The 12,798-nt window shown below is 44.1% G+C and overlaps 1 protein-coding gene across 1 annotated transcript in view; it reads right to left on the bottom strand.

The window, feature by feature from the left end:
* The window catches only part of LOC124550626 (proline-rich protein 36-like), a 106,115-nt gene that overhangs the window by 75,650 nt on the left and 17,667 nt on the right, over window positions 1-12,798 (bottom strand). Inside the window, exon 3 of the mRNA XM_047125348.1 lies at window positions 3,381-5,311. Within this exon, the coding sequence (XP_046981304.1) occupies window positions 3,381-5,311 (1,931 nt within the window). The remainder of the gene's footprint in view (window positions 1-3,380; window positions 5,312-12,798) is intronic.

The raw sequence follows: 12,798 nt of genomic DNA, 5'->3' as shown, positions 1-12,798 counted from the left end.
ATATTCCATAACCACAAACAAGTATAAGATCATCACTTGGGCCAACAAAAGACCAACTGATGAGCATGAACTAAGGATTATTGTGCTTCAGGTCAATGAAGTTGCAGCAGCAGCAGCAGCAGCAGTAGTAGCAGTAGATAACAAATATAGCCATCATGATAACATTATTCGACACTGAAGCAATGAACTGCAACATATTGCTGGAACACGTTGCACTACGGTATCTGCTGATATTTTGAGAAGGTGAACACTATTTGATATCTGATCTGTTTACTTAAATAGTTATATTTTATTGCATTGTTGATTAATTAATTTAGTATACCATATTGTAAATTTAATGGAATGATAGGGGCAACAGTCCTCATGCCATCAACTGTGTGATATATACTGACCTGGGCAACACAGGTATTGCAGTTAGTATTAATATAATCATCTAATTATGTGATAGTGGTAACACACAAAGTTGGATGCAAAGCACATTTCCAATGGTTGTCACACATTATATATGCTGATTACCAAGGTCACATAATTAAGACAATTACATGAATACTACCAGGAAAAGTTGGAAATAAGGAAGAAATCTGGATTTGTTGTGGTTCACAGATACAAGATGGAAAGGAGGGGCAAGGAGGGAATTGAGGTAAGGCTATCAATGAAACTGGGAAGTAAATGACGATGGAAGGAGAAATGGAATGGGAGTAGTAGTGAGTGATGGGTTAAAAGAAGTGGAAGGGAAAGCAGAACCAGGTGTGAGGAAAGAGTGTGATAGTTATTGGGGATTTAAATGCACAAGTTGAAAGAGAAAGACAAGGACATGAAAGTGTGCTCAGATCATAGAATTGTGGCAGTCAAGCAAAAACAGGACTTCTAGCTTGTATCAAAGCAGTAGCCCCTGAGGTGAAATGGACTCACTGTAGTATCCATCGTGAAGCCTTAGTAGCCAAAAGATTGCCTGAACCTTTGCAAAAAATACTTAACAAAGAAGTTCAAATCATCAACTACATTAAAACTCGACATCTGCAATACAGATTATTGTCTTTGTTGTGTAAAGAGATCGGCAGTGAGCGTGAGCAATTTCTTATTCATACGGAAGTAAGATGGCTTTCTTGAGGTAGGATCTAGTCAAGATTTTCTGAACTTAGAGACAAGGTTAGTGTCTTCCTTCTTGAGACAAAGTACGCGGATCTTCTCACTAACCTCTCTTGGCTTTGCTCAGTTGCGTACTTAGCTGATGTGTTTGAACAATTGAATGTGTTAAACTTGAGTTTACAAGGAAAAAATGTAGACATGTTCAAAGTTGAGGATAAAATTAGTGCTATGTTCAATAAGTGTCAGATCTGGGCATCAAGGATAGAAAATGAGTCACTAACTAACTTTTCTACTTTAAAACAATTCTTGGAGTCATAAGAGGAGAGTTTGCCTGACCAGGTCAAGATCAATGTAGCCGAGTATCTATGCAGCCTAGCCACAACTTTTAGAGAGTATTTCCCTGAACCTGACGACAGAGGGATTCGAAATCCCTTCAGCTGTGAAGAAATAGACAAAATCCAAGGCCTCACTGAAGAAGAGCAAGATCAACTTGTGGATCTGTCCAGCTGTGGTACGATGATAAACATTTTCATCGGTGATAAAATTACAGACTTCCGGGCATCAGCACGCAAGGACTACAAGAAACTTGGAGATCAGGCAAGGAAAAGGTCCTTCCATTTGCAACCACATATTGGTGTGAGCAAGCATTTTCTTCCATGTGTTTCATGAAAAACAAATATAGGAATCGGCTCAACATGCAGTTGGATTTCAGAGTGAAAGTTTCAAGTTTGGAACCTAATATTTTAGAAATAATGGACAGAGTGAAAGTTTCAAGTTTGGAACCTAATATTTCAGAAATAATGGACTCATAGGTCAGACTGAACTCATCTCATTAAGAACTGAAAATTAAAACTAACTGTATACTGATGGAGTACTCTGTTGTAACTGTATTTTTTCAAATAAATAATACCTTGAATGAAATTAGTGTTTTCTTACTTTTCACACATTTCTACTCAGAGCAACCTCAAGTGTAGTACACTTGAAACACCAATACACTCAGTTTTAATTTTTTCTGTCATTTTCAGTTCATACTCAATTTTTATTTTTTTAAGGAGTTTGTTATACTAAACACCCAGATCTGAAGACAAAGATTTTGAGCAATAATCAAAAATTTAACAATAACAATGATGACTAAATTGAAAAAGTTTAAGCTCAATATTTTTTCAATAATGAATACGTCAATGTTTTTTCTAAGTACCAAAAATAGAAAATGTATAAAAGACTCTTAATTTGGCATTTTTAGGTACTCGATACTGTGATATGACATGGTACCAATCATGCTCGATGATGGGGTCCTCGAGAAAATTTTGTTGGGAACCTCTGGTTTAGAGCACCAGATAGTCATCTGAATGACTGGGGTAGCAAAAGATGTAAGAGACCTATGAGGGATCCAAAATAGACCAGAAGCTTACACAATAAAAATCTATAAATGACCTAGCAGATAATGTCAAAAGTTCGGTTAGAATTTTTGTTGATGATGCTGTCGTATACAGAGAAATAGCAAAGCTAGAAAATTGTAGCAAAATTCGGGAGGGCAGCAGAGATCGACCCTCAGTGTGGTGATCGGCAGTCGGCCCTTTATTGTACAATCGTACAACTGCAGAGCAATCACTGGAAGCAGTCACATCTGTAAAATATCTAGGAGAATGTGTACGGATTGAGAAGTGGAACTAATCGCAATTAAGCAGATGTGGGGCAGAATTGTTGGAAGAACCTCAAAGAAAGTGTAGCCCTCCCACAAAGGTGACAGCTTTCAGAACCCTAGTTCTGCCAATACTGGAATACTACTCATTAGTTTGAGATCTGTACCAGATAAAACTGACAGATGAAACTGAGAAAATCCAAAGAAGAGCAGCACATTTCGTTAAGGATTCATTTAGTAAGCACGATAGGATCACGGACACTCACAGCCAGTTCCAATGGCAGACAACAAAGGAAGGCATTCTACATCAAGGTGTGGTTCACTTTTAAAACTCTGGGAGCTTATGTCCCTAGAAAGGTCAACTGTATGTCACTTCCACCTACATGCATCTCAAAAAAAGACCACAACAATAAAATTAGAGAGATTGGAGCTCACACAGAGGCTTATCCGCGAACCATCGATGACGAATACAAAAAGGGGAAAGTAACAGTGGTGCGCAAAGTACCCCCTGCCACACACTGTAAGGTGGTATTGTTGGGTAGAGATGTAGAAGTCGATTTTCTGTTACCAGAAATAGCAAACTTCACTAGTCTAAAAAGAAATAAATAAGAAGCAACAAAGCAACAACTGTCATGAAGAATTCACTTACCTGCCTCTGTGACTGTGCTCGTCACTTGCGGCATAGCTACAGTTGCCACAGGGCCCTGTGTCATGGACGGATGTTGACTCTGCTGCACCAGCAGCTGCGTCCGCAGCAGAGACTGCCTCGCCTTAAATATCTGCTGCAGAGCCGGCCGCGCATCAGGCGTTTGCAAGAGAGGTGAACGAACCTCAGGTGTTTGCAGGAGACGTGACCTCGGATCAGGCGCCTGCAGCAGAGGCCGCCGCGCATCAGGCGCCTGCAGCAGAGGCGGCCGCGCATCAGGCGCCTGCAGCAGAGGCGGACGCGCATCAGGCGCCTGCAGCAGAGGCGGACGCGCATCAGGCGCCTGCAGCAGAGGCGGACGCGCATCAGGCGCCTCCAGCAGAGGCGGACGAGCATCAGGCGCCTCCAGCAGATGCGACGGCGCATCAGGCGCCTCCAGCAGATGCGGCCGCGCATCAGGCGCCTCCAGCAGAGGCGGCCGCGCATCAGGCGCCTGCAGCAGACGCGGCCGCGCATCAGGCGCCTGCAGCAGACGCGGCCGCGCATCAGGCGCCTGCAGCAGACGCGGCCGCGCATCAGGCGCCTGCAGCAGACGCGGCCGCGCATCAGGCGCCTCCAGCAGAGGCGGCCGCGCATCAGGCGCCTCCAGCAGATGCGGCCGCGCATCAGGCGCCTCCAGCAGATGCGGCCGCGCATCAGGCGCCTGCAGCAGAGGCGGCCGCGCATCAGGCGCCTGCAGCAGAGGCGGCCGCGCATCAGGCGCCTGCAGCAGCGGCGGCCGCGCATCAGGCGCCTGCAGCAGCGGCGGCCGCGCATCAGGCGCCTCCAGCAGATGCGGCCGCGCATCAGGCGCCTCCAGCAGATGCGGCCGCGCATCAGGCGCCTCCAGCAGATGCGGCCGCGCATTAGGCGTCTCCAGCAGATGCGGCCGCGCATCAGGCGTCTCCAGCAGATGCGGCCGCGCATCAGGCGTCTCCAGCAGATGCGGCCGCGCATCAGGCGTCTCCAGCAGATGCGGCCGCGCATCAGGCGTCTCCAGCAGAGGCGGCCGCGCATCTGGCGTCTCCAGCAGAGGCGGCCGCGCATCTGGCGTCTCCAGCAGAGGCGGCCGCGCATCTGGCGTCTCCAGCAGAGGCGGCCGCGCATCTGGCGTCTCCAGCAGAGGCGGCCGCGCATCAGGCGCCTGCAGCAGAGGCGCCCGCGCATCAGGCGCCTGCAGCAGAGGGGGCCGCACATCAGGCTTCTGGAGCAGAGGGAGCCGTGCTTCAGGTGTCTGCAGCAGAGGCAGCCGTGCCTCAGGTGTCTGCAGCAGAGGTTCCCGCGCCTCAGGTGTCTGCAGCAGAGGTTCCCGCGCCTCAGGTGTCTGCAGCAGAGGTTCCCGCACCTCAGGCGTCTCCAGCAGAGGCTCCTGCACATCAGGCATTTGGAGAAGAGGCGGACGCACCTCAAGTGTTTGCAGCAGAGGTGCCTGTGCCTTAGGCGTCTGCAGCAGAGGCAGCCGCACATCAGGTGTTTGCAACACAAGGGGCTGCACCTCATGCGTCTGCAGCAGAGGCCGCCGTGCATCAGGTGTTTGCAACAGAGGCGGCCGCATCTCAGGCGTCTGCAGCAGAGGCCGCCGTGGCTCAGGTATCTGCAGTAGAGGCGCCTCGGCCTCAGACGTCTGCAGCGGAATCGACCGCACCTCAGGTGTCTGCAGCAGAGGCGGGCGCACCTCAGGTGTCTGCAGCAGAGGCGGGCGCACCTCAGGCATACGCAGCAGCAGACGTGGACGCACCTCAGGAGTATGCAGCAGCAGACGCGGACGCACCTCACGCATCTGTGGCTGCTGCTGCTGCACCACACGTCGTTTTGCTGGGGCCGGAGAACCGTATTGTACCTGCCCTCTGTCTATAATCGGCTCAGGTATGAGGTGGACGTGGGTCAGCAGTCGGCTGAAAACAACACACGAGACATTAAATCAACAAACAAGGCTTAAAATACCAGAAAAACAGAATGTACAACCAATTTACTATAGGAGTATATTCGGGGCACTGAGTGGCCAGCTGAGATGCCAGAGAGATTCTGAACATTACAGTTCTTCAATAATATTCAATTTATTCTGTCACGTACATGATGTGATGAAACAGAAACGAGAATTTTTTCCTTAAAGAACCTTATTTGTTCATCAACATCAACTCTGTTCCATCGTAACTAATCCATCTCTGATATAATGTACTTGTGCCAGCACTTTTTCCAATCTAGAAACAATTTCTGGAACTCACTTTCTGTTATGGTGTACAGCTCCTACAATGATTCTGTTTTTACCTCATCAACAGTTGCACAATGACGTCCTTTCACAGTTCTCCTCACCCACCGGGAAAAGAAAGAAGTCCCAGGGGACCATGTTATGTGATTACAGTGGCTGAGGCAACATTACGGTTTTATTTTTTGCCATAAAATGAGGAACAAGCATCGAGGTGTGAGCGGGAAGATTATCAAGAAGCAACGTCCACAAGTGGTGTTGCCACAATTCTGGTCGTTTTCTTCAGATTGTTACACACAAATGGCACATAACTTCCAGGTAGTAATTCTTATTGATCATACTACTGTAAGGCAGGAATTCATGATGCACTAACCCACTGTAATCAATGAAAACAGTGAGAACAACCTTCATAATTGATCGAATTTTTTCAGGCCTTCGCTCTTCAGGCAGTTTCCACTGGACGATTGGATCTCAGTTTCAGCATGTAAACCCACATTTTGTCACCTGTTATAACATTCTTTAGAAGTTCTGAATCATTGGCAACTTCATTCAGCAATTCGTGAGTGATGTTTATGCGACGTCATTTCTGGTCGAAATCCAACAATTTCGGAACAAACTTTGCCACTACAAGTTTCATGCCCAAAACAGCTAAAAAAATTGCTTGGCACGAGCTAAAGGATACGCTGACATCATCAGCAACCTCTTCAATGATGATTCGGCAATTTCCTAGAGCCATTTTCTTTACTTCTACCACCACGTCATCAGCAATTGATGTGCTAGGGCGTCCAGGGCGGTCATCATTTCTGACATCTTCTCGACACTCTTTGAAACGTTTACACCACTCTTAAAATATCGTCTTACTTGTAGTACATCTGCGAAAAGCCACAGTCAACATTTCTAATGTGCTGCTGCACTTTTCTTCCATTTTTGAAACAGTATTTAGTGAAATTTCTTTTATCTATCTTTTTCAAAAGAAAAAATTCACAAAGCCCTTGCAAACACGTATAACCTTATCAACTCTCAACAGTAAACTAAATATTCAAAATAACTGAAAGTGCAGACATGTGTTGGGAACATGGGTACCAACAACAGTAAAAAAAAATAAATAAATAAATAAAAAATAAATTGAAAATCCGATATATGAAGCCCATAAAATTAAGAAAGTTGGATTACTTTTTGATCACAACTTGTATGTGTCACATCCCTATCACAGGGGTATTTCCGCACAGGTTGAAATACGTATCAGTGAGAACCATTTACAAGAAAGGTAATAAGACAGATTATTAACAACTACCACGCACTCTTCTTACCTCCTCCTTGAAGGTAGTCAGTATGAGAGAACTGTAACACACTCCTCTCTAAACAATAAACTCAATCAGCCTCAATTTCAATTTCAAAAGGGTGTCTCCAAAGAACATGCTATTTTGCATTTCAGAAATAAGATTCTACAAAATTTAAATGACAAAATATTGTCAACTGGTATTTTCTGTGACTCATTAAAAGCATTCAAATGTGCATTTCACAATATTCTCCTAGAGATCTTACTGGTAACTTGTTTTCATTGTCTCTAACTAAAATGATGCATTGGGTCGCATTGAGGAGCTCAGAGAGTGTATAGAATGAAACTCAATCTTCAGAATGGGGAATAATCATTGCAGGTGTAGCACAGTGATTGACACTCAGTCTGCTCTTATCCTGGTAATGTATAAAGGACCTTCTCTCTCTTATTCATGACGCTGGAATAGCTCCTTTTGCTGACAATGGAAATCAGTATAATAAATAAGCCTAAATGATTAACTTTGACAGGGAAAGAAATGCTAGCAAAGTCCACCGAACATAGCCATACAGGACTGAGAAACATTTGATAGTTTGTATGCCTTGTTGCATGGTTTGGTTACAAAAATAAACGAGGGGACACAAAAGAAGGAATTGCTGCAGAGTCAATATACCTTTCCATTCTTAACAGTACACTTAAACTTAAAGATATCTCAGTTACTACTGAGGATGAAAATATAATAGGTGTGTTTCCTGAGACACTTCAAACATATTTTCTCTCTTTCAAAAAATATTTACAGTACTGTTTCTGTCATGTCGACAGAATGGATACACACAGAGGGTGTTCACTGGAGTGTTTCATGAGATGAGACCTGAGACATCTGACACTGACCAAAATAGTGTTCTGGTGCTCTTTACGAATCAAGTGTTGGGGTAAGTTTATGTGACTGACAGCACTGCCTCATATTAAATTGTAGTCATATTAAATTGTAGTACACAGTCACATGATATGCAAGGAAGAGTCAATATTTTGAGCAGTGAGTGGGTCAGATGTATGCTGCACTGACCATACACCAGAGATGCTCCATCACTGTTGTAAAGTCCAGTTATTCTTTGTGTATCATTATAGCCCACAATACACATTGCTGAACTGAATATCATAGCAGGCTAATAGAGGAGAACTCCATTTATTAGGAACAAAGTTAGGAATTAGTAAAGAATGCAATACAGCACCAGCAATACAATGACATCATAAATCTAACGGAAATAAAAGAAACAACCAAAAATGTATAATGTCACTAACAACACAGTCATCATCACAGCAAAAACCAACAATTCAACACAACCTTAACAAGAATAAAAGTTTACATGCAAAGAAAAAATAGTGAAATTTAGAAAACTGAAAAACGTAACTTAAGATACATCAACTAAGACAAAAAACAAGCAAATGAAAAAAAAAGAAACTAGCATAATTGACCATGTAATTTCAACAATGTAGGAAAAGACAGATTGCTACTTACCATAAAGAAGACATGTCAAGTTGCAGACAAATAAGACACTTACATATAGCTTTCAACCACAGCCTTCGTCAATGGAAACCCCCCCCCCCCCCCACACACACACACACAAGCAAGCAAGCACACACCTCCCACACACACACAAGCAAGCACACACCTCCCACACACACGACCACCAGCTCCCAAGACGGTGGAGTTGGTGTGTGCGTGCGCGCGTGTGTGTGTGTGTGTGTGTGTGTGTGTGTGTTTTCACTGATGAAGGCTGTGGCTGAAAGCTATATGTGTATTTTAATTGTGCCTGTCTGCAACTTGACATGTCTTCTTTAAGGTAAGTAGCAATCTGTCTTTTCGTGCATTGTTGATATTGCTACCTGAAGTTCCAATTGTTTGACAATGTAATTTCATATGGATAACACTAGACTTACTGAGATATGAAACATTTTTAGACCCAAACTGAAAATTTAGGGAGTTGCTATTTTTCTTCACTCCAAAATGGTATAGCTTTACGGCATTATATACTTCTTGCCTTCTAAAATGTTTATAAAGTCTTTGTACTTCATTGCTTTGATGAATTTATTACTTTTGCTATGAAACAGCATTACTAACACAGCTTGACCAATTCAATTGTTTGTCAAGTGTTCTTTGATGCATTATAAATAGTTTCTTACATGTATTTCTTTCATTAAAAATGTAATCTAGGTGTTACAGAAGTCAAGCAAGTTTAAACAACTCAAAAGCATTTATCAGTATTTCATATATATATTAACATTTCAGGGGCTATTCTATTCCACATACACTCCTGGAAATGGAAAAAAGAACACATTGACACCGGTGTGTCAGACCCATCATACTTGCTCCGAACACTGCGAGAGGGCTGTACAAGCAATGATCACACGCACGGCACAGCGGACACACCAGGAACCGCGGTGTTGGCCGTCGAATGGCGCTAGCTGCGCAGCATTTGTGCACCGCCGCCGTCAGTGTCAGCCAGTTTGCCGTGGCATACGGAGCTCCATCGCAGTCTTTAACACTGGTAGCATGCCGCGACAGCGTGGACGTGAACCGTATGTGCAGTTGACGGACTTTGAGCGAGGGCGTATAGTGGGCATGCGGGAGGCCGGGTGGACGTACCGCCGAATTGCTCAACACGTGGGGCGTGAGGTCTCCACAGTACATCGATGTTGTCGCCAGTGGTCGGCGGAAGGTGCACGTGCCCGTCGACCTGGGACCGGACCGCAGCACCGCACGGATGCGCGCCAAGACCGTAGGACCCTACGCAGTGCCGTAGGGGACCGCACCGCCACTTCCCAGCAAATTAGGGACAATGTTGCTCCTGGGGTATCGGCGAGGACCATTCGCAACCGTCTCCATGATGCTGGGCTACGGTCCCGTACACCGTTAGGCCGTTTTCCGCTCACGCACCAACATCGTGCAGCCCGCCTCCAGTGGTGTCGCGACAGGCGTGAATGGAGAGACGAATGGAGACGTGTCGTCTTCAGCGATGAGAGTCGCTTCTGCCTTGGTGCCAATGATGGTCGTATGTGTGTTTGGCGCCGTGCAGGTGAGCGCCACAATCAGGACTGCATACGACCGAGGCACACAGGGTCAACACCCGGCATCATGGTGTGGGGAGCGATCTCCTACACTGGCCGTACACCACTGGTGATCGTCGAGGGGACACTGAATAGTGCACGGTACATCCAAACCGTCATCGAACCCATCGTTCTACCATTCCTAGACCGGCAAGGGAACTTGCTGTTCCAACAGGACAATGCACGTCCGCATGTATCTCGTGCCACCCAACGTGCTCTAGAAGGTGTAAGTCAACTACCCTGGCCAGCAAGATCTCCGGATCTGTCCCCCATTGAGCATGTTTGGGACTGGATGAAGCGTCGTCTCACGCGGTCTGCACGTCCAGCACGAACGCTGGTCCAACTGAGGCGCCAGGTGGAAATGGCATGGCAAGCCGTTCCACAGGACTACATCCAGCATCTCTACGATCGTCTCCATGGGAGAATAGCAGCCTGCATTGCTGCGAAAGGTGGATATACACTGTACTAGTGCCGACATTGTGCATGCTCTGTTGCCTGTGTCTATGTGCCTGTGGTTCTGTCAGTGTGATCATGTGATGTATCTGACCCCAGGAATGTGTCAATAAAGTTTCCCCTTCCTGGGACAATGAATTCACGGTGTTCTTATTTCAATTTCCAGGAGTGTATAAATTTTTGAGATTGTTGACTGAAAAGTGACCTTTCCCCTGCAAAACTTGCCTCTGCAAATGTCTTATAACGAGAAATATGCTGTTCAGAGAGAGAGAGACAGCAAAAGGGTGCAAATATCCAAATAGTGTGAAAGTCAGATATTAAATAATGAGGAAGACTATCATTTTGTTCCACAAGGAAAATGTAGACAAAAGATTAAATTGAGTTGAAAAATTGAATGCAGACCCATCCAAACTCTCAAAGACATAAGGAAGGCACCATCAACATTTCAGGACCAGCATGTAAAAGTATAAAGTACCCATCTGTGCCTCCAATGTTCACAGAAAACTCACTACACCCCTGCCACCTGTAAATAATCCTTTCAGCAATTTTTATACAGAGATTCAGCAAATCATACACTTTTGTAATTAGGTTTAATAATACTGCTTAACCAAACCAGATTGATATAATATACTGTGAACTACAAATTAAATGTATTATTGCAGTATATAAATTACAAGTTGTATAAACTGTCTAAAACAGTTGAAAGTAAAACAAAATATACATTTAATCATTTCTGGCAGCAACTGCACATTGGTTTTAGTATGATGCATAATAACAAGTGGAGTTGGGAAAATACACCTTTCATGGAATCGTGTTTTTATTATAATTTTACTTTGCAATTCCTTGCTTTGGGTGAAGCAAACTTTTCAATTATGTCATCAAAGTCAAATTTAGCAGTCGTTTCACATTCTATCGATAGTAATTCCTGCAATTCCTCGCTTTAGGTGAAGCAAACTTATCAATTATGTTATCTAAGTCAAATTTAGCAGTCGTTTCACATTCTATTGACAGTAAGTAGTTTTTGTCATTTTTGATTTGCTGAAACCGCAATCACAAGATATTCCGGTCACTAATATTGTCATAAATATCATCAAAGCTCTATTTTGCGAAACCAGTCCTTCCAACCAACAAAGGTTGATCGTAACTTCTAGTAAGTGTTTTTATTAGTGGTTTAGTAGTCAGTATGCAGCTGCATATTGTGCGGGAAATTTTCTGTTTTCTTGTGCACCTGATGTGAGTGAGGCTGACACTTGCTGTTCAGGAAATTATTCCCTGTTGCTGGCGTTCTGCCTAGGAGACTCACTGTGGACCCAAGAGACTTGGAGCTCGTAACAATTCCACTAATGTCACGGGAGACAAGGAAATCCAGTTTGGCTAAGAGACAGCGAGCTGATAAGATAGATGAAACTCTATTGAGAGCAATTATAATATCTGATTCCGAGATGCACATAATATGGAATGAAAAATTATAACAGAGGTACACTATATGCGTGTACAAGAAGAAGATGTGTTGAGTTCATTGGGCAGTATTTGGAAATTTGAGCCTACTTTTCAGCTGTTACAAGCAGAGTAGCTTCAAGAACACAGTCTGACGCCTGAGGATCTGTTCATAGCCATCCAAGCGGCAGTTACAAAGCAAACTATGGCAACTGCAAGACATTACTTAATTGCCAACCTCCTTACAACATCGTAATGTACCATCACCTATCGCATATTCCATTCCAACACACGAGCACGCATGCACACAACTGTATCCGTATATTTGCCACACAACATAAGGATAGAAAAGTGTGTGTGTGTGTGTGTGTGTGTGTGTGTGTGTGTGTGTGTGTGTGTGTGTGTGTGTGTGGACTCTGGCACATCAAGGATTTATTTTGAAAGCTATCAAGTTTTCTTTCTCTTGTGTGTGCCTGTCAATGACTAAATTATTGACCCTGAACATGTGTCTTATTGAGATGTTTACGCAATTATAGCGCTGTGATGCCGTATTGAAAATTTTTGTCCAGTTTCAATAGAAAGCACGTGAAAGAGAACTGAATTGTTAATAAAGGTGAATGGCAAGCACACAAAATACTGATGAATTTAACTGTTAAGTAAGTGTATGTAATACAAAAATGTTCTCTTTTCAAAAATTCTGCTTGAGCATAATAATTTTCATGTTTCTGCATGTATGGTCAATAAGCATCAGGATCCAAGACAATACGAGTCATCAACAGTTTGCCATCTCCACTAGACGTAGTAAAAAATGTGTAAGAAGTGACAAATGGGACATGAACCCGTCACTGCCATGGCATATGTGTTTGTTTATTGTATGGGTTTTTGACACACTGGAAAAAAAT

This window comes from Schistocerca americana, chromosome 9 (genome assembly GCF_021461395.2).
Source record: "Schistocerca americana isolate TAMUIC-IGC-003095 chromosome 9, iqSchAmer2.1, whole genome shotgun sequence".
Classification (NCBI taxonomy): domain Eukaryota; kingdom Metazoa; phylum Arthropoda; class Insecta; order Orthoptera; family Acrididae; genus Schistocerca; species Schistocerca americana.
This window is presented reverse-complemented; position numbering and strand designations above follow the sequence as displayed.